The following is a 21,683-nucleotide window of genomic DNA, read 5'->3' as shown; positions in this document are numbered from 1 at the left end:
AGTTTGGATTTATCCAGCTGTGCCTGGCTTGGGTCTGGTTGCTGTGCTCAGCTCCTTCCTGCTGCCACCCTTGGGAGTGATCCTGTTGTCCCCCTCTGGCCAAATGTTCTGCTCCTAGACTAGCTGGGTGATTCTGTCCCCTACTCTCTCTGCAGGGATTGCAGCTGCAGGGTTTCACCCCAGGCCTGTATGCCAGGCATGAGCTGAGTCTGGAAGGGACAAGATGGAGTAGAGGGGAGAGGAAGCTCTCCCACACACTCACTGGGCCTGGGTTAGGACTGGATCTGGGGGTCTCCAAAATGCAGCAGAAATTCTCACTGGGGATATGGGGTGGGGAGGTGCTACGGAGTGGTGGGGGGGTCTGAAGAGGGTGGAAGAGGATCTCACCCATGCTGCACCTGGGCTGGCGCAGGGTAGCGGGAAGCTCTCCCACACGCTCACCCGGCCTGGGCTAGGACTGGATCACTAATCAGTTTTGAAACTATCTCATTGCTATATGTTTCTCAATAAAATTCATAAAATAAATAATAATAATAATAATAATGATGTTAGTAAAATATTGAGTGCAATAGGAAGGTTTTTGGTCATTATTTTTGATACCACTCTAATTTAAAGCTTTTGGGAATAGCTCCTCTTGACTATCTGCTCCTGACTTCAATCCATTTTGTTTAGATCTTGAATACAAATTGATACTAGTTGTTTTGGAGATACTAACTTCCTGCTTACATATCTATGTTTTTAGATCTTGATGGAACAGCCTTCCTAGCTGGGTTTGGTGACACATGCTTGTAATCCTAGTCCTTGGAAGGCTGAGGTAGGAGGATCTCCATGAATTCAAGGCCAGCACCAGCCACATAGTGAGTTCAAGGCAGAACTGCATTGAGGGATCTTTTCTGAGAAAACCAAACACCAAAACAAAAAAGAGAACAACCTTTCTAAAACATAATAAATAAATTTGAATACATAAAGAGAACAACCTTCCTAAAGTAAATGACATGATTTGATTTTCCTTGCCACTCCCTATTAACAACAATGTCTGATTTTTATTGAAGATATATATGTAGGAACTGGGGAGATAACTCAGCAGTCCAGATACCTTCCTGGCAAGCACAAGGCCCAGGGTTCAATCCCTGGTACTGCCAAGGCTGAGCCAGCCAGCCAAAACCCGGTATGGTGGCTCAGGCCTGTAATCCCAGTGCTTGGGTGGCTGAAAAGAGGAGAATCACTATGAGTCTGATCTGTTTAGTGAGACCCTGTACTAAATACATTAAAAATGTTTTTCTTAAATTTTAAGATAAAAGAAAACACATATGGCAAATAAGACACTTTTTTCTAGATATTACCGTCCTAATATGCTGCTATATTATTAAGTTAATATATTGCTCGAGCTTCTTACAGTCATTCTCCCTGGTAATATGAGCTCGCTTCTGTTACTATTGAGGTATCTCATCTTCTATTGTACTAGAATTTGCTTCTTGTGATAATTTTGTATCATATTCCTAGAAAGTTGGTAACCTTAGATATTAAAGAATTTCCATTGTGTTAAAATCATTACAACTGGCAAATAGGGCAAGCACTGACCCGCAGTACTTCTTATTCACAAGCCTGGCCTGGTGGCAACAAATGCACCAGTCCTGGGACTAATGGTCCATTTCCTGAATAACTCAAAGACAGTACAAGCCTTGCCCACCAGCTGCACGGTGACAGTGCTTTAATAAATCAAAGTTTCAGGTTGAAGCTTATTTTTTTTGTGTCTTATTGTTTCAGCATTTAAGTGGGTAGGCTAAATGGATCAGTTAAAGTAGCAAGATGTAGGTTTTGCACTTGAAATTAGAAAGTCTTTTTTGTAGCTCCAGCTTATGCTGAAGAATAAAAATAATGAAAAGGGAAATTCCCAACTTTATGATGTGGAATTTCAGAGAGCCTTACATTCTTTCCTACTTATTATTATTAGTTTTGTGGCCATATGACAGAAACTGTGATCTAAGTCCTAAATCCATTACAGCACATTCAATAAATGTAGGCATATAAAGTACTCTATCATCTGAAGTCATTTCAAACTGCATTCAATATCTTCAGTCCCAAGTGCATTAGCTTTTATTAAAAGCATTCTGCTGCAACATCCATTCTTTCTAATTGGTTTACAGATTGCCCCCACCGTTCAGGCAAATCTTAATTGCATTTCCTCACAAATCTCATTTGATTTATGGTTTTTTATTTGCTTTATATTATTCATAATAAATCAGAGTAAAAAAACTTAAAACATGAAATAAAATTTACAATGGTTCTTTTTCACAAATACAGAACTTTGCTAATAGCATTTTTGCTTATTTTAAAAATTGTTCACTCAAGCTATCACCATTTATGTGGTTTCCGATAATAATATCTTCATTACATTTCCAGAGATAATTGTATTCCACTTGGCTTTTTTTCGTGAACACATTTTTAAAATTATCTGGAATGAAGTAAGTGTAGGTTACAAAAGTTTTATGTCCCGCTATAAAGGTTAAAAGGATAAATATGTATTTAGACTGAAAAAGTGTTATCTGGATGCAGCATCAGCATAAGATTAGGTAATGCTAGTTTAGCACTAAGAAGCCTGCTTTAAAAAGGCTTTTTATTTTATTATTATTATTTTTTAATGTATTTGGTTGTTGCAAAGTCTCACTATGCAGCTCATACTCAATAATACTCCTGCTTTCAGCCTCCTCAAAGCAGGGTTCATAGGAGTGTGTCACCACACCCAGACTCTGGCCAGCTCAGCCTGCCTTGGGGGCAAGGCTAGCATGGCTTGTGGTACAAGGGATCCAACTGCGGTCTCTAAGCTTGCCTAAGCTTGCATAAGCTTGCCTAAGCAGGTGCTTTGGTCCAGTGAGCTATTTTTTTTTTTATTTTTTTGCTCAGGGTCTCATTACATAGCCCACATTAGTAGCAATCCTCCTCATTTCTGCCTCCCAAGTGCTGGGATTACAGGTGCGCGCCACTGTGCCCAGACTCCATAGCCAGCTCAGCACACCCAAAGGAGGGGCTGGTGCAGCATGTGGAGCCAGGAATTGAACCCTGGCCCCTGAGCTTAGCTAAGCAAGCGCTTAGTCCACTGAGCTATACCACTGGCCCAATGTATTTGTTTTAATGTACTTAGTACAGGGTCTCACTACATAGATCATACTCGTAGTGATCCTTCTTGTTTTTCAGCCTCCCAAGTGCTGGGATTATAGGCACCCAGTCTCAGTTGCCTTCTCAGTGCGCCCTGGGGATGGGGCTGGCATAGCATGCCAGGGATCAAACCTGGTCTCTGTGTCTCTCTACGCAGGCACTTTAATATGCTGAGCTATCTGGCCGGCCCATAGCTTCTTTCTTAAAGACAAAATAAAGCAAAATTTCAAAACAATAGGTAAGTAACAATGGCTAATACATTGTATGTTGTTACCTTTAAATTACCCAGCATACAAGATGTCGGCATTTAATTGTCCAAACAGTATTAACACAAACCTTTCTAAGAAAATTGTTTAAAAACAAAATAAAGGAGCTGAAGAGATAGCTCAGTTGAATAAGTGCCTGCCTGGCAAGCACAAGGGCCTAAGTTCAATCCCTGACTCCATAAATAAATAAATAAATAAATAAATAAATAAAATAGTAAAGTGTTTAAAAATAAGTTAACAACAGAAACATAATGACTGAGGATAAATACTCAAGAAAAAAAAATTTCCTCATTGTTCAGTAATTGCACATCAGTGTGGATTATTTTGTAAAATTCCCTTCTAAGTAAAGACTTTCCTTGAAATTGTAGGCATGGAATCAGTTCTGTAGGGGGTACATGAAAATTTATGAAAAGAAAAAACAGTATAAATTATCTGTATCAATCTATAAAAAGCCTTCTGGACTTTCTTAGGAATGTGTTCATTCCATCAGAAATTTGAACAGTTAGGATTTTGAGCTCAGAATCAGAAATATGATAGTGTATTTAGCTTAAGAGACATGAGAAAAAAGAAACTGGTTTTCAAACAAATACAAACATAGAGAGATATAATCTCCAACAAATTTTAGGTCAGTCACCTAAGAAGGGGGGCTTACAGCAAAAGTAATTTTTTGACTTTTAGCCAATCCTGAAAAAAAGCGGTTAGCAGACAATAAGCAAACACATTAATCTAAATAATGGTTGCAATTGAGCTAAATAAGGTATTGGGGCCTGCATCTTCATCATAACAGCAGAGACCACATGGTGAGCAGTAAAGACATATTTGGTTCCCAGAGTGGAATCAGAGGTAGCCCAATGTAGACACTGTCTAATGGGATGGAAACCACCCAGTCTGTGATGTCAGTGTAGACAATCTGGGGGAATGGGCAGTAATGAGGTAGTCTTTACCTTTCAAATCCAAGAATATACTAGTGAAGGCCTCACAGATAACTTGGAACCTTCACTCTCAGTACTGATGGATCATTCCCCCTCCTGGGGTCAGTAGAGCCCAAGTAGAGTACTAATACTACCCTCCCAGCATGGATGTAATGAGCTGGTATTCTCTTCCACATCTCTGCTAGACATGTTGGAATAAACAAGGTAAAGATAGAAGTTTAAGATCCAGCGTTTCCTAAAAATACCAAACATCTAGGTTTCAGTAGAAAATCCCTAATAATACTGATAATCAAGAAGATTTAAAAATTAATGTAAAAAATGTAACTAATGGATATCAACATTAGAGTGACCGAAGTGTTAGTTTTAAAAAGACCTTGAAAGTTGCCTTTGCTGTAATTGCTTCTTAGTGCTTCTGAACAACAGCTCAAAACAATAAAAAAAAAAAAAAATACATTCCCAGGAAATAGATGACAAAGAAGAATAAGTGGAAATTTGAGAATTGAAAATGATAATAACTGATATTAAAGCCAGAGTGTTTGGGCTCAACAATAGAATGAAAAGAGCAGAAAGGAGAAACCATAAACTTTTAGACAGAGCAGGGCCGACCAAATAGCTCAGTGGATTAAAGGGCCTGTTTAGGCAGGTACAGGGGACAGGGTACCGTCCCCAGTGGGGCCGTCCTGCCCCTGGGGCGCACTGAGACAGTGATTGAGACTGGGCCTGGTGGTGCACACCTGTAATCCCAGCTCTTGAGAGGCTGAACACAGGCAGATCGCTATAGAGTCTGATCTATGTAGTGAGACCTGGTAGACCTGGTAGACCCTTAGTAAAATACAAAAAAAAAAAAAAAAAAAAAAAAATTACAAAAACTGTCAGAGCACTAGAAATTACACAGTGTGAAAAACAGAGAAAACAGACTTTAAAAAAGACATAATAATATTAATAGTTTAGTTTCATTTGAGACTAGAAGAAGGTCAAAGCTGGCAAAGTACTCGAATAAATAAGAGCTGAATATCTAACAAATTCACAAACACTTGAACCTACAAACCCACAAAGTTGATCAAAGTTCTAATAATAAAAGCACAAAGAAATGCATGCCAAAGTAAATGATAATTAAACATTTGAACACTAAAGACAAAAAAGAAAAGATATTTTCATACCAAGAAAAATAAGAAAATTTATTTGTCAATGGAAAAACAATTTGAATGACAAGAATTTCTCATCAGAAACTGTGATGGATAGAAGAGAGTGCAATGATTTTTTTTTAAAAGAACAATGAACCACCAATACTGTAACAACTAGAATGAAGAAGTTGAATCCTTATGAGATGATGGAAAACAAAAGAATTCGTCCCCAGCAGACCTACCCTAAAAGTTGCCTAGAAAGTTATCTACATAGAAAACAATAGAAGGAAGAAAGAAGATGGGGTTTTGTTTTCTTCTTGGGTTTTGTAAATCATGTTTGAAAATTGGATAGGAAATATACAAAGGGCAGGCCAGATAGCTCAGCAGATTAAAGCTCCTTCTTAGGCAGACGCAGGGATGGGAGTTCAATTCCTGGCGTGCCATGCCAGCCCCATCCCTGGGGTGTGCTGAGACAGTGATGGGGACTGGGCATGCTGGCGCAAGAGCCTGTAATCCCAGCTTTTGGGAGGCTGAAAACAGGAGGATCACTACGACTCTGTGTAGTGAGACCCTGCACAAAACAAACAAAATAAAAAAAAAGATAACAATTAAATATATATGGAGGTTTGATTTCTACATTTCTCTTGAGCTAGTGCAATAAAAATAATAGTAAAAATGGCAAGATATTACTTTTCACTAAAAGAGCTATACAGTGAGAAGTACTCAAAGTCACAATAGATAAATTATAATGATATTCTGAACATTTTCAAGTAAAAAAGGCAAGGCAAAACAAAAGAAATTAAGTTGCAGAAAAAAAAGAGGGCCATAATCGGGTGTGGTGGTACACTCCTATAATCTACCACTCAGGAGGCCAAGGAAGGAAGATCATTGGGAATTGAGACCAGCCTGGGTGACAAACTGAGCTCAAGGCCAGCCTGAACTGTGTAGCAAGACTCTGTCTCAAAAAGACAAACATAAATAAAGAAAGAAAGAAAGAAGAAGATGGGGAGATAGCTTAGCAGGCATAAGAGCCTGCCTGGCAAGCGCAAGGTCCCAAGTTAAATCCCTATACTGAAAAAAAAAAAAAAAAAAAAAGTAATATTTAATCCATACAATGTCAGTAAATGGTCTAAAGCAATTACGGAGTAGAAATTATTGAATGAAAATTGCACTTAATGGAAAAAAGTCTGAAGCAATTAAAAAGTGTTTTTTGTTGTTTTGCTTTTTTGAGACAGCATCTCACTATTCAGCTCAGATATTTTGTTGCAGCATTGGAAAGCCTAGAACCAAAAAGCAAACCAACAAATTCTAAAACTGAAATTGTACAGACATTTCTAAATAATCCATAGATCTCAAAGGAAAATAAAAATACAGTAACCTAGGTGAATATGAAAAGGTACATATAAAACTTGTAGGGCATATTGAGCTAAAACAATGCAGACATCAATCCCAGGTTATGCAAAAAAGAAAAAAAATGCAGATTGGAAAATATACAGCATTAAATGTATATATTAGAAAAGAGGAAAAGATTCTAATCAATGCTCTGTAAACTCCCATTTCAAAATTAGAAAACTAAAAAACAAATAAAAAAAGAAATAAAGATAAAATGTAAACAAATAAAATGAAAACAGAAGATTGGGGGGATAACTCAGTGGCATAAGTGCCTGCTTAGCTTGTGATCCCTAGTACAGAACAAAAAGGAAAAGAAAAAAAAAAAAAAAAAAAAAAAAAACAGTGAGAAAAGAATGACACTGTAAAGAGAAAGAAAACTGACAAACATCTAACAAGAATGATGAAGAAGAAATGGAGACACAAATTACTCAATATCAAAAATTTTAAAATGGGTATCTTTTCAGATCCTGCAGATGACAAAGCAGTAGTAAAAACAACACCCACATAGTTCTACATCCACAAATTTGATAAGTTAGATGAAATAGATCCAGTTTAAAAAAAAAAAAAACCCACCATATTGGGGAACACAATTTGAATAGCGCTACAACTGTTAAGGAAATTGAATTTGTAATTCCCAAATGCCAACACTCCACATAAAATGGTAACGGAAGAAAAATCACATAAGCATATTAATTGAAGCATAAAAATTGACAAAATTGAACATTCACTGATAACTTTAAAATCTCACAAAAATAGAAAATAATCCCTTGATGAAGTCCATTCATTTTAGAAATCACAGATTTATTCTTAATAGCAAAACAAACAAACAAACCCAGAAAACAATATATTCTTTCATGTAAATGGTTAAACAAACTGTTGCACATCCATGTTATGGAATACTTTCCGGCATCAGAAAGTTTTGAACTATTGATTCACAATTTATGTCACTGTCCAGAGATTTATTTAGAGTAAAAACAAAGTAAAAGCTAACCCCAAAGGATTTCATGCTATATAGTTCTTGAAGTAACAAAATCATAAAAATTGAGAACAAACAGTTGTTGCTGGGAGGCAAAAAGCCCAAGGTAGCACTAAGGGGATCTTTGTGGTGCTAGAAAACACTCATTTCATGTTGGCATCAGTATCAGTAACCTAGGGGTAATATAATCCCATAATTCCTCAGATATTACCATTGGGGAACTAGAAAAATCGTACATGTATTCTCTAGGTATTATTTCTGAACACTGCCTGTGGATGTACAGTAATCTCAATAAAAAGTTAAATGACAAAAACGAAATGAAATAAATGACACATCTGCTGAACAGTAACTAGTAATATATAATAATGATGCACACATGCATGTATGTACATATGTGCCCATACGTGCCAAGTATGTATATACACTGTTGAATTATAATTTTCTGTGAATATATGTTCAAGCACCCGTGCTGGTTTGCCATAATATTTTGCTTCTTAAATATTATTCTATCAGTTTTTCTGAGGCTGTTAAAATGCTGCCATATTGGTAGATGGGAATATTTTTGTAAGTTATCCACAGAAAAGTTTGCCAGTCCTTTATAATTTTAAAAAATGTGACCCAAAAGTTATTACTTCTTGAGGGGGCAAGGAGATAGCTCAGTAGAATAAATTCCTGCCTGGCAAGTAGAGTCCTGAGTTCAATCCCTGGTACCACAAAAACATAAAAAATAAAAATAAAAATCATTGCTTCTTGTATTATGAAAGCCTAACAGTCCTAATTCTGCAGCTTCCATGATAGTAAGGCAGTTGCACAAAGTAGTTGTCAATGCATGTGGTTATTTAATAGTTGAGTGAATTAGACCAAAAATGGTAGTCAGTATTTCTAGTACCAGAAGAAATTTAAAATCTTTAGTATGAAAGAGAGTATATTGATTCCCACTGGTGAGCCCTTGTGTTAACTCAGTTATTTACATAATTGATAGGTTCCAGCCCAAACTACTAATTTATCATGGCCCTGATCCAACATAGGTGAATCTCCCAAACAACAGCTTACCTTCCCAAGGACCACTTCCTCCTTCCCCACTCCAGCCTGGATACAACTTCCTTTTACCTTTCCCGCCCACACAAGGGAGCCTCCAATTAGCTCCTTGGGTGTCACTGAATCTGCCCCTCAAACTCCACCCCTAGCAGAAGTCCCTGAAGGCTCATCCTCCCTGTCTCAGGTCAGAGGATCTGCCCACCTCCCTCCCTGGATCCTTTCCATGTCTTCAGAGTTAATAAAGACTCCCCTCTCCCTTGTTTCTGCTTCTCTGCTGTGCCACTGCCACCAACACTACTGCCACAGATGAAAGACCTCACAATAATCTCATATTGGGAATAAATGCTATGTCCTGGACTAAATTCTAAACTGTAAGAAGTACCTTTATATTACTGGACTTACCAGCTCCACTTCAGCATTCCAGCAACTTAGACTTCTTAACATCTTGCTCACTTTCAAACATTATCCTTTAATAATGGATTAATCAAATCACCTATATTTATTTGTTACATATATTATAGATGTTAATGCTTATTAAAATTAGTTTTTAAAATATTCAAAATTAACATAAAATAAATTAAAATATAAAGTTAAATTATTTGCAATCTGTCTATATTCTTTTTTTGTCTATATTAATTCTTTTTTTTGCGGAACCGGGGATTGAACTCAGGCCCTTGCACTTGCCAGGGAAGCGCTTATTCCACTGAGCCATCTCCCCGGCCCCTGTCCATATTAATTCTTAAAAAAAATAATGACTGATCTTTACCTTTTCCAACAAGTTGGAAATACAGTCATGTTTAGTTTGTCTATAAGAAACAAGACTACTGAAAAAAGATTTGTACTAATATTGTTTAGACAAAATAGCATGTCTGCATCTTGTACTCTGAATAACTACTACAAAGACAACAATATGCAGTGTATTAATTATTAACTGTCCTACTAACCTGTTTTGAAACTGTCTCACTGGGCTGGCCAAATAGTTGAGCGGATTAAAGCGCCTGCAAGCAGGCACAGGGGAGGGGTCCCATCCCCAGGCCTACCATGCCCTGGCCCAGGGACATGATGAGACTGCCATTGAGAGTGGGCATGGGGTCTTGCACCTGTAATCCCAGAATTTGGGAAGCTATAAACAGAAGAATCACTACAAGTCTGAGCTAGTAGTGAGACCCTGAACACCCTGTAGACCCTTCCCTAAAATACAGAGAAAAAATAAAAAAATAAAAAACTTTCTCAGTGCTGTTTCTTTCTCATTGAAATTAATAAAAATTCAAAAAAAAAATTAAAAAGAGTTTTTAAAAAATGAAAAAAAAAACCCAACAACAATACAGTAGACTATAATTTGCTAAAAAGGTCACCTAACACTTTTTTTTGAGGTCAAGCTGGCCTTGAGCTCACTTTGTAGCCCACGCTGGTCTCAACTCACAACAATCCTCCTGCCTCAGGCTTTTCCACATTCTGGGATTATAGGTGTGTACCACCACACCTGGCTACATAATCACTTTTGAATTGTATAATTCAGGTGTAAATTATGTGGTGAATTAGTTCAGACATAAATAATGCAGATTTCAAGGATGTGCTCAATGTAACTGATTCTATAGGAAATATTTCTTCTTTAATGAAAATTATAGTTAATGTGGTAAAAACTCATATAATTTAATATTGCTTCTGCATGGATTCATATTACCAATGCGTGCTCCATAGACATCCTACCTTTTTTTTTTAATTTTTTTATTTTTTAATTTTATTTATGTGTGTGTGTGTGGCCAGCTCAGCCCACCAGGAGGCGTGGCTGGCTGGCATGTGGTGCTGGGGGATTGAACCGCGGTCCCTGTGCTTTTTTGCTAAGCTTGTTTTTTAAGTAGGTGCTTTAGATGGCTGAGCCATCTCACCAGCCCCATCCTACCTTTTTAAATAGACTTTCTAATTTATTATCAATATTATAGCTCTTTTTTTGTACCAGGAATTGAACTCACCACCTCATGCTTGCCAGGCAGCCACAGTGCAGCTGAGCTATCGGCCCTTTCTATCGTATTTATAGTCTTATTAATACTACTAATAATATATTATTATTTTATGAATTTCTAGAAAGATTGAAAGAAAATAACCTAAATTGATTACTTCAGTACTCCATAACATATATCAGGCCTGGGATTATAACATATAGTTATTAGAATTTTTAAAACTTCTAACACTGTGAACTTAGTTATATTTAAATGTTTTCTTTAAATATAGTGTCAGATTGATTTACAAGATGATATTTTAAGTGACATTTTCTAGGAATGCTTTCAAAAGCAGCTTGAAACAAAATAAATCCTTGCTAGTGGTTTTAAAATAATTTTCTTCCCCAAACATTTTTATTAATGTAAGACTTCTGTTGTCCCTGTTAATTTGATCTTTATCTTCCAGCATATTTTACACAAACTAAAAACACCCGTCTCTGTTGGGATTTTTTTTAGTATGTTTTAAACATTGATGGTTATTTTTTTGCCTTCAAGGTGCGAGGCCCTCCAAATGCAGGAGCATTTAAAGAAAGACCAACCAAGCCTACAGCATTCCGAAAATTTTATGAGCGAGGAGACTTCCCAATTGCCCTTGAGCATGATTCGAAAGGAAACAAAATAGTCTGGAAGGTAAGTCAGGGCACAGCTGTGACAGCCAGCTGCGCCTGCTGAAGAGACGTTCTCCCAGTGCCAAACAAACTTGGCTGCTAAGTAAATAAGCTGGAGTAATTTCTCAGCAAATGGAAGATGGTAGGTAAGCCCTTAAAAAGCCCCCCTGTGTCAGCCATCCACCTTGACTAACAATTAAATTATAGCCTGCGAAGAAGAAAATGACAGAGTTGCTTTGCCTTAGAGAATTGTCTGCTGCCCAATTCATCTCTATTTTTATGAAAACCTGGCAGCGCAGCCCGTTTCAGGCAGTCCATCAAATGATGGAACTGGCGGCTGTATGTGGAGAGCAACAGCCATTTATCTCCCCCAAATTTCACCTTCCTGCAGGACACTTCCAAATGGAAGCTTTAATTACCTAAATGGATAGGTCAAGATTGTGTGCTCCCTGGAAATGCAGGGCAGAATACAAAAGAGGGCCGCTCCGAGGTGCTGGGTGCAGTCCGTGCACTGCGCGGCCTGCACGAGGGCTTGTCACACTGCCCTGTTAGTGGCTGACCTCTGCTGAAGCCATTACAGCCCAGACATTTTTCTGACAGAAGGTTAATTGGCTTCAAAATAAATGTATTGCCTAATGACTCCATTCTAATGTGACTGTGTTTCTTTCTAAAAGCCTCACTGATGTTATTTATAAAAACTTGCCAATCTCTTAACTGGGCGAAGGCTTTTACATTTAATTTGAAAAATGATTGCTGATCTCTAACCATTTCTGATATTTAATTGTTTTTATTATCAAAGACTTTGCTCTCAGTGATATTTATCAGCTAACAAACGCTTCTCAAGGTGGAAACAGCAAAGCCCTTGCAAATGTTTGAGTATCACCTCAGGTTAAATAAAATAAAAGATTTTGGCCAAGTAGCAGTCAAATTAAGCAACTGACATTTTAACTAAAGAATCCAGCCCTCATGTCTGAAGGAATTGCTTGTAATCATTAATAATTAAAAATAAAATTATCAAACTAACAAATTCATCTAAGTAAATAGCTTAGAAAGATGCATTAAAATTAACTTTTCCCCTCCATAAAAAGACTGAAAGCATTATTGTATCTGTTCTCTTTTCAGATACTTTCCTATTATCAGTAAACATTTCTAAATTTTGAGTAGTCATCCTTATTCAGCTATAAACTTAGAATTATCCCAAGTTAGAAAAGAAACATGGTGATATTATTCTTAAGCCTTGTCATAAATTTTGCAGTGACAGGGTTAAGGAAGATGATTATTTTCTTAGTATTCTCCTTATAAGATGAATTGTTACGTAAAAATGCATGAGATGAATTGTTATGTGAAAATACACATGTGAGGAAACATGTATACCAATGATAATTAATTATAATTGTAATTAATGTAGACATTTCAGTCTTAACATATTCCCCAAGTTTTGTTGTGATTTTCTGGTTCCTTTATATTTGGTTAATTATAGGATAGAGACTATGTTTGCTTTTCCATTTACTGGTTCCTATATAACACAGAAGAATTTCCTGATAACCTGATTTCTACAGAGTAAGATGTGTCATAGTTTTTTTACAAGGAGTACTTTTGGTATTTTAAGTAATTATAACCTATGTGTAAGTTGCATTAGTTAAAAGTATTAATATAGATTTACTTTGACCTATTCAGATAACTTCTTGAATAACATTTAGAAGTACCAAGATACTAGAAAAAGAAATCATCTTTTAAAAAAAAAAATCATCTTGAAAAGAAAATTATTAATCCAATCCACATATGGGATGAATTGCTTTGCTTTTTATCTTTCATGATCCAACAGTCAGTAGGCCTAAACAGTGCTTTTCTTTTTTATGCTTACCAATTCTTTTAAACTACAATTGACTGTAGTACCATTTCAAGAAGTTAAAGTGGAATAATAAAGGAAACAATTTTTTTTAATATATTTAGTACAGGGTCTTACTTTGTAAATTGGACTTGTAGTGATCCTCCTATTTTCAGCCTCCCAAGTGCTGGGATTACAGGCTCGAGTCACCACATGCAGTTTCAATGGTCTCAACATGTCCCAGGGGCAGGGCCAGCATGGCATGCTGGGAATTGAACCCTGGTCCCTACATCTACCTAAGCAGGCGCTTTAATCCGCAGAGCTATCTGACTGGCCTGGGAACAACTTATGTGCCTTTACTGGTAGTATGACATCATATATAGAGAGAAATACCTTCCATGTTTAGTATATGTGCTGCCAAAGTGAGTGCAAGAAAAGTCTAGAATCTGTTAACTTTTAGCTCTTAGGACGCTGGTAACATATTTCAATTATATTACAATAACATTTAAAATGAGACATTAATGTTAATAAACATAGGCTTGTGATCATTCAGTGTATTCATATTTATTCCTTGGCCCTTTTACAGTAAGCACAATCTGGGGCCACATAAGAATAGGGGACTTTTTTGGGGTGCAATTCCTAAGGAAGGGGCAGGGAGAATGTTGAAGGCAGCGGGGCCCCTCTCCCAGCCTTAAAGCTAAAAACAAAAGCTGAGAGCCAGCAGAGTTCTCTGTGTGGACAGAGAATGAGTCCCTTGTGAAACCCCCCTCCGGTTTCCATCTTTGCTTGAAGACTCCTGTGTAGCTGAGATTCCACAAGAGAGCACTGGCCATCTTTAAAGTGACTCCAGGATCAGCTTTGGGATTCGTAGCAGGATTGTGACTGCCTGAAACAGTGTGTATAACGGCATAATGAGAAGCCTATTTCTGGGCCAGGAGATAGCTCAGTGGAATAAGTGCTTGCCTGGCAAGTGCAAGGTCATGAGTTTGACCCCTGGCACCAGCAAAAAAGAAGAAGAAGGCCATTTCTGTCATCACAATTTTAAGAGGGGCATGACTCTGAAATACCTAGGACTCTCCCCAGTAAATAATAGCGAAGGCTGTGCCCCTCATCTCAGTGTTATTCCAGACTGGAAAGTTGGATTCCCAGGTATAGGGATTCCCTTTCTACTTGTTCAGGATTTGCTGCTCCAGTCACCTCCGTATTACAAAAAACCACGCATTTTTGAAATAACAAAAAACTCTATGGTATAATATCATCAATATCCTTAAAAGTCAGAAAATAGAACAGTTAGAGATCAGTAAATGTCAGGGATTGCTCAGTTCCTTCCTGACCAGACGCACATGGAAATCGTCATTTGTTTCTTCTGCCAGAACAACATGGGAGGTGAGGTGACATAACCTGGCCAGTTCAGCCTATGACGGTACCTTTAAAGATCAGAGTGATATTGATGTAAGATGTGTAATAGACAACAGCCAAATAATAGGAAGGAAATATTATAAATCCCAGGTTGGGAATTAAAATACTTTAGATGTCCAAAATGCCAAATTTGTGTTCTCTAAAATAAAGGAATAAATTCTAGGAACAATGAGGTTAAGAGTAGGAAGAATTTATTGAGAGGGGGTAAAAAAAAAAAAAAAAAGCTCCTGTCTGAGAGGTATAGAAGGGGGCCCAGAAAGTGGGCTGCCCACCAACCCCACTTCTCAAGGTGTTTTATTGAGCAAAGCTGTGAGGTAAGCCTGGCTCAAGGTGGGTCAGAACTGTAATCGATAAGATTACAAGTATAGTCACTTAAGTAATATTGATCTAATCGAAAGTCACAGGATGGGTGTGAGGTGGGACAAACTATGTTGGACCAATAAGATTACAGGTATAGTTGCTTAGGTATTATTGATTAAATGGGAGATCAAACTGGGAGCAAGTCAAGTAGCAAGCATTTATAGAACAAATTGGGACTTTCCAGAAAGGAGTGGTTTGGGTAGGCTTTGTTCTGCCAAGGAAGGTGATTGATGTCTATTTAGAATATCAATCACTGCTGTTTGTCCCTAGGGGAAATAGATGGTGTAGTTGTCTTCTTTCCTTGAAGCCTGGCTCTCAGTGAATGCACCACCAGCCACAGTCAACTTTTACACTGACCTTTTGAGGGCCCAGCACTGCATGACTGCCTACAGTATTTCTAAATAAATCAGCTATGTGTAATATCAGTACAGCTTTCTGCAGTAGTTGCAGTGTGCACTGTCCAGTACAATACAGCTGGCTGTATGTGGCCATTACACTCTTGAAATGTGCCTATGGAGACTGTAGAATTGCATTCTTAATTTTATTTAATTTTAATTAATTTTAATTTAAATAGCCACATGGTTACCATATTATACCGAGTAATTCTGTATTAAGATAATAGCATTCAGAAATAAAGCCCTGAATCCATTACCCAGAAAGAAGTCCTGTTAAGAATTATTATTAAAAGAAAACAATTATTATTGGGGCCTGGTGAAATAGCTTATTGGAATGAAACCCCTGCTTAGGTGAGTTTAGGCAAGTGCAGTGACCACAGTTCGATCCCCAGCACCACATGCCTTGCCAACCCTGCCCCCAGGGCGGACTGAGCCAGCCAGAGTCCAGGAGTGGTAGCACATGCCTGTAATCCCAGCACTGGAGAGGCTGAAAGCAGGAGGATCACTACAAGTGCACGCTGCATAGTGAGACCCCGTAACAATCAAATAAATTAAAAAAAAAAAAAAAGACATACATTTTTACCATGACTCTCTGTGCTTGTCATACATTTCTTGATAAATGTGAAAAAAACTTTCCCAGACACATATGTATAACCAAACTGGAATAAGAATATATAAAACCATTGACCATTCCAGTAGCAGGCAATGAAATTAAATAACTATCTATGACGAGGAATATCTCAGAATTCATTGCTGAATTCTGTAAGAACTTAAAGAACATTATACATCAGCACCCCTCAAACCCTTTATGAAATTGAAAAGGAATGTGTACTCCCAAAATCATTTCTATAAGCTTGCCAGATAGCTTATTGGATTAAAACACCTTCTTAGGCTTCTGCGTGCAGGCCATGCCCCTGGAGTGCCCTGAGACAGCAATTGAGAGTGGGTGTGGTGACGCACGCCTGTAATCCAGGAGTTTGGGAGGCTGAAAAATAGGAAAGATCATGAGTTGGATCTGTGTAGTGAAATCCTGTAGGCCCTGTACTAAATACATAATAATTATAGTAATAATACTAATAATAAAAGAAAACTACAGCCCTGTCCTTTTAATGAACATAGATGCAGAAATTGTCAAAGAGATGCAAGAATAAGAAGAAAAAAAAAACAATGGAAAGAAATAAATGAAAACAATAGTTTTGTGAATAAAAAGAGGGATTGAACTCAGGCCCTTGTGCTTGCCAGGCAAGCGCTTATTTTACTGAGCCATCTCCCCAGCCAGCAATTAGGTAAGAGAAAGAAAGAAAATGTATGTATATAGGAAAGGAAGAAGTTAAACTATTGTTATTGGAGGGTGCATATTTCTCTACTTAGAAGACTCAATAATTCCTCCAAAATAGTCCTAGAATTAATAACCAAAAAGTCAATAGAAGAGCAGGCACAAAAATCAAGTGTTCCTGAACACCAATAATGAACTCACTGAGAAAGTAAGAGAAACAATATTATTCACAATAAATTTTTAAAAAATTAAGTATTTAAGAAAAGGGACTGAAAAAACTCTATAATAAAAATTACAGTAGTCTGTAGAAATAGATCAAGGAGGATATTAGAAAATGGAGATATAGCCTCTACTCCTGGAAAGGTAGAACAAGTATTGTCAAAATGGCCATATTACCAAATCTCCATACTTGTTGTAGAGATTTAATGCAATATCAATAAAAATAATAACAGTATTCCTCACAAAAGTAGAAAACGCTATCCTAAGTGTAGAAGTCACTTCCAGGTACTCATCTCAGTAGTCAATATTTGTAATCCCAAAGTTATGTTATTGGAATCCCATCAAGTTGATTCCAATCTACTCCCAGCACAACCCACAGCAAAAGTAAAGACACAAAAACATACTTATAATTATTGGGGAGCCAAGGGGCCCTAAGTCCAGCCACAGAGATTGCTTTCTGGAATCCAGAGAGCGATCAAGGGCCTCACTTGGTTTTTATTCAACAGGGGAATGGCTTGAGGAGGATTGACTGAGAATTGTGGGAAGTAGGTGATCATTGTGAGCTGAGCTAGGTGGGTGGCCTACATTTACCTCCACCATATGCAGAGAGGATATGCAGAGAGAGTAATCTGCATTATACTGTTATGCCATAGAGATAGCATCTAATGTTTTTTGGGGGGTCTGGTGCTTCAGCTTTGATGTAGTCTTTCAAGCCTCAGGATGTCATAGTCTCTATCTTGAGGCTTGATCCCAGCTGGTGGCATGGAGCATTAGCTCTACCATCCTGTCTCAACCCAGCTTACATTAAAGAGCATCAGGTTTACCAGTGAAATATGTGTGCCACCTTCAAAGACTATCATCAGCACCTCAGCTAGACCAATACACATTGCTTAAGGCCAATTGAAAGATAAACAGAAGGCCTAGCCAGCTCTGTACATAACAATACGAGGAAATAGAGTCAGGCTCAGTCAAAATGGAGATGGTTGCTCTTCTTTCAAGGAGAGCTGTTCAGGTGGTCCTCCACACTAAGGTTTTTAAGAAACCAGAAGATAGCTATAATAGTAAAAGAAATCCTGAGCAACAACAACAACAGAAAGGCAGAGGTCATCATAATTCTGGATTTCAAGTTATATTACAAAGCTACAATGACAAAAACATCATGGCAATGGTATAAACACAGACTTGTGGATTAATGAGGCATGCACTGGAGGAAAGATGCCTTCCTAGAAAAGCTAATTACACACATGTTTAAGATTGAATATAGACTTATATCTATCACCATGCACCAAAATACAATAAAAATGGATCAAAGACATACTATTAAAATAGAAGAAAACTACTGAAAGGAAAAATTCTTCAAGACAGGTATAGGAAAGGACTTTCTGACTAAAACCTCAGTTGCACAAGAAATATTATCAAATATCAGCAAATGAAATTATATCAAATTAATACTTCTGCACAGCAAAGGAAACAATCAGCAGAGTGAAAATATAATATAAAAAATGAAAAAAAAATGTTGTTAGATACTCCTTTGCTAGAGGACTAATATCTAGAATTTACAAAGAGCTCAAAAACATAGGAACCCAAAATAAGAGATCCAATTCAAAAAGTGACCATTTGAAAAGAGTATAGAATTTTCAGTAAAAGTACAAAGGCAAAATATAAAAATAAAAACAAAGCGTAATGGCCAATAAGTATGAAAAGTACTCAACATCTGCCATTAGAGAAATGCAAATAAAATTGAGATTTGATCTTACTCCAGAAAGAATGGTTATCATTTAAAAAAAAAATCGAACAAATGCTGGCAAAGTTCAGGGAAGAAAGCACCCTTCTATATTGTTGATGTGAATGTAAATTGGTGCAACCACTATAGAGATCAATATAGACAGTCCTCAAAATTAAGACTACAAATTTCATTTGAGGCCAGAGAGACAGCTCAGTGGTCTAAAGCACCTGCTTAGGCAAGATTAGGCAAGCACACAGGGACTGCAGTTTGATCCCAGCATCATATGCTATTAACAATCCCACCCCCAAGGTGGGCCGGACCACCTCCCCCCCCCAAAAATTTCTCATTTGACTCAGCTATTCTTCTTCTAGGTATCTTCCCAAGAGTGTTAAAGACATCATACTACAGTGATGCATGCATACTCATTTTTAAGCAGTGTAACTCATAATAGCTAAATCTTTGAATTGTCCTATGTATCAATCAACAGATGAGTGGGTACTGAAAGTCTGTAATTTATAAGACAGCACTATTCTGCTGTAAAGGAGGATAAATCTGTGTCATTTGTGGGAAAATAGATTCAACTGAAGACATAGTGAAATAAATCAGACACCTTAGTGAAATATTATGTAACTTTATTATGTGAGCAACTCGAAGATAAATAATTTGAATGACAAACTAAAAGACAATAGTCAACAGAAAGATAGATCCTTTGCAAATGGGAAGGGGATCCAGGGATAGAGGAAAGAGAGGGGAGGGGTGGAGAAATTGGAATTAAAAGGATTAAAATATGTGAAATGTATGTAACTACTCCTTAAAATGGACTTAAACATTATGTATTGCAAGAAGACACAAATGATAAAATAATCAGTTCAAGAGAGATCTTTGGGGGAAATTATCTTGGCAATTTCTTAAATGACAATCTTATAGACTATTCACTTTAAGGGTGAAAGAGCTAAAAATACACAAAAGTGTCTCTAAATTCTTTCACTTTATAGTCGTATTAATGTAGTAAATACTGATTTAGATTAACTTTCTCATCGGAGCAAAACTCTGAGCTATGTGATAGTAGGTGACATGTACCAGGGTCTAGTTTTCTATTATATTCCTCACACTCAAGCATAAGAATGTCCCGTATATTAGAAAGATTTGAGTAAGAAATTGATTCTCTGTAACCCTGTAGACAAATCAGGATATCACACAAACTCTATTATACATCAACAACAACAAAATCTAATCTATTAAATTCTCTTAAAAAAGAAGAAACTCAGATAAATGTATACTTTGCCTTAAAGTCCCCCCTTTCAGCACATTTTCTCAGCAACCCTACTTGGCTGCATCAAAATTTTTTTTATGGGTTTTTCTTTACTTTTTGAGACAGGGTCTCTCTGCCTTTTAGGTTGGCATTGAGCTCCCTTTTAGCCCAGGCTGGTCTTAAACCTTGAACAATCCTTATGCCTCTGCCTCCCAAGTGCTGGGATTATAGGTATGTACCACCACACTAGGCAGCTGTATCAAAATGGTCTTTGTCCAAAATAGCATAATTGCCAAGAACATCTCTGGAATGCTGCTGGCTTCTTTATTTGATATATAAATGATTTTTAGTACCTCATCATATTGAAATAAAATTAGTAAAGCTGGAACTGATATATAGAAGCACATGAGAATGGATCTATTCCTCTACTCATAGCCAAAATGTATCTTACTTGCTGGCCCAGTGGGAGTGTATAAAATTTTATCATGAAAGCTCAAGTTCCAGACCAGGGAGATAGCTCAGTGGAATAAGTGCTTGCCTGGCAAGTGCAAGGTCCTGAGTTATATAGGGCCAGGGAGATAGCTAGGTAGAATAAGCACTAGATCGGCAAGTGCAAGGTGCTGAGTTCAATCCATAGTACTGAAAAAGAAATGCCATTTATATATTTGCATGCCATGTTATTTCAAAATCAAATTGTTATCTTTTTTTCAGGGGATGTACTAGGAATTGAACTCAAGACCTCAAGCTTGCCAGGCAGGCCCTATACCACTGAGCTAAACCCCTGTTCCCCCAAATTGTTATCTTAAAAAAAACTACAAATTATGTACAACTAATTTGAAATTAGAAACAAGATAGGCCCTTAAAATGGAGCCAATCACAGATCTAAATATAAGGATATCTTGAAACCATTTAAGTCAGGGATCTCTTTCTATATTTCTCTCCCATACATTCTTTTATTCTGGTACCTACCACCACATGGTACCCACGATATCTGTTATTTTACTTATTTTTTATATATTTAGTACATGGTCTAAGGGTCTCACTGCACAGTCATAGTGACCCTCCTGTTTCCAGCCATCTCAGCATGCCCTGGGGGTGGGGCCAGCATGGCATGCTGGGGACGAACCCCACTCCCTGTGCCTGCCTATGCAGGAGGTTTAATCTGCTGAGCTGGCTGGCTGGCCCCATGATACCTGTTTAATAAAAGCAAAGTACAACAGAGTTAATTCTTACCAAGTTTTATTTTCCCAGGCACTACCTTATGTCTGTGTCTGTCACTGTCTAGGCTTTATTTTACCTATCTGTGACAACAATATACTACATAATTTCTATGCCAGTTTTTAGTTATCAGAATTCAAAAAAATGGTTTTACAATTGTTAAAGGAACTGAACTCTTAAATGTTCATGAAATACTTCAAACAACAGATACTGAGAGGCTGGGGAGGTAGCTTGGTGGTCTAAGTGCCTGCCTTGCAATTGCAAGGACCTGCGTTCGATTCCTGATACCGCATGCCCTGCCAGCCCAGAACCCCAGGTGCCCTGTGCCCCCTCCAAATCAGATTATGGTGGTGCACAACTGTAATCCCAGCTCTGGGGAGACAGCTGCATAGTGAGACCCTGTACCAAATAAATAAAAGATTTTTTTTTAAAGTTTTAAAAGATACTGAGAAATGTGCCAAAGATACCAGAGTCTCCTTTTAAAATTATGTTTGTTTT

General features: G+C 37.4%; 1 protein-coding gene across 1 annotated transcript in view; it reads left to right on the top strand.

Moving 5' to 3' along the window:
• Pacrg (parkin coregulated) overlaps positions 1 to 21,683 on the top strand; it is a 539,156-nt gene that overhangs the window by 54,069 nt on the left and 463,404 nt on the right. The window contains exon 2 of the mRNA XM_004639430.2: positions 11,380 to 11,514. Within this exon, the coding sequence (XP_004639487.1) occupies positions 11,380 to 11,514 (135 nt within the window). The remainder of the gene's footprint in view (positions 1 to 11,379; positions 11,515 to 21,683) is intronic.

Source organism: Octodon degus, unplaced genomic scaffold (genome assembly GCF_000260255.1).
Source record: "Octodon degus isolate 3935 unplaced genomic scaffold, OctDeg1.0 scaffold00112, whole genome shotgun sequence".
Taxonomy (NCBI): Eukaryota; Metazoa; Chordata; class Mammalia; order Rodentia; family Octodontidae; genus Octodon; species Octodon degus.
Note: the sequence above shows the minus strand (reverse complement) of the source record. Positions and strands in the feature narration are given on the sequence as shown.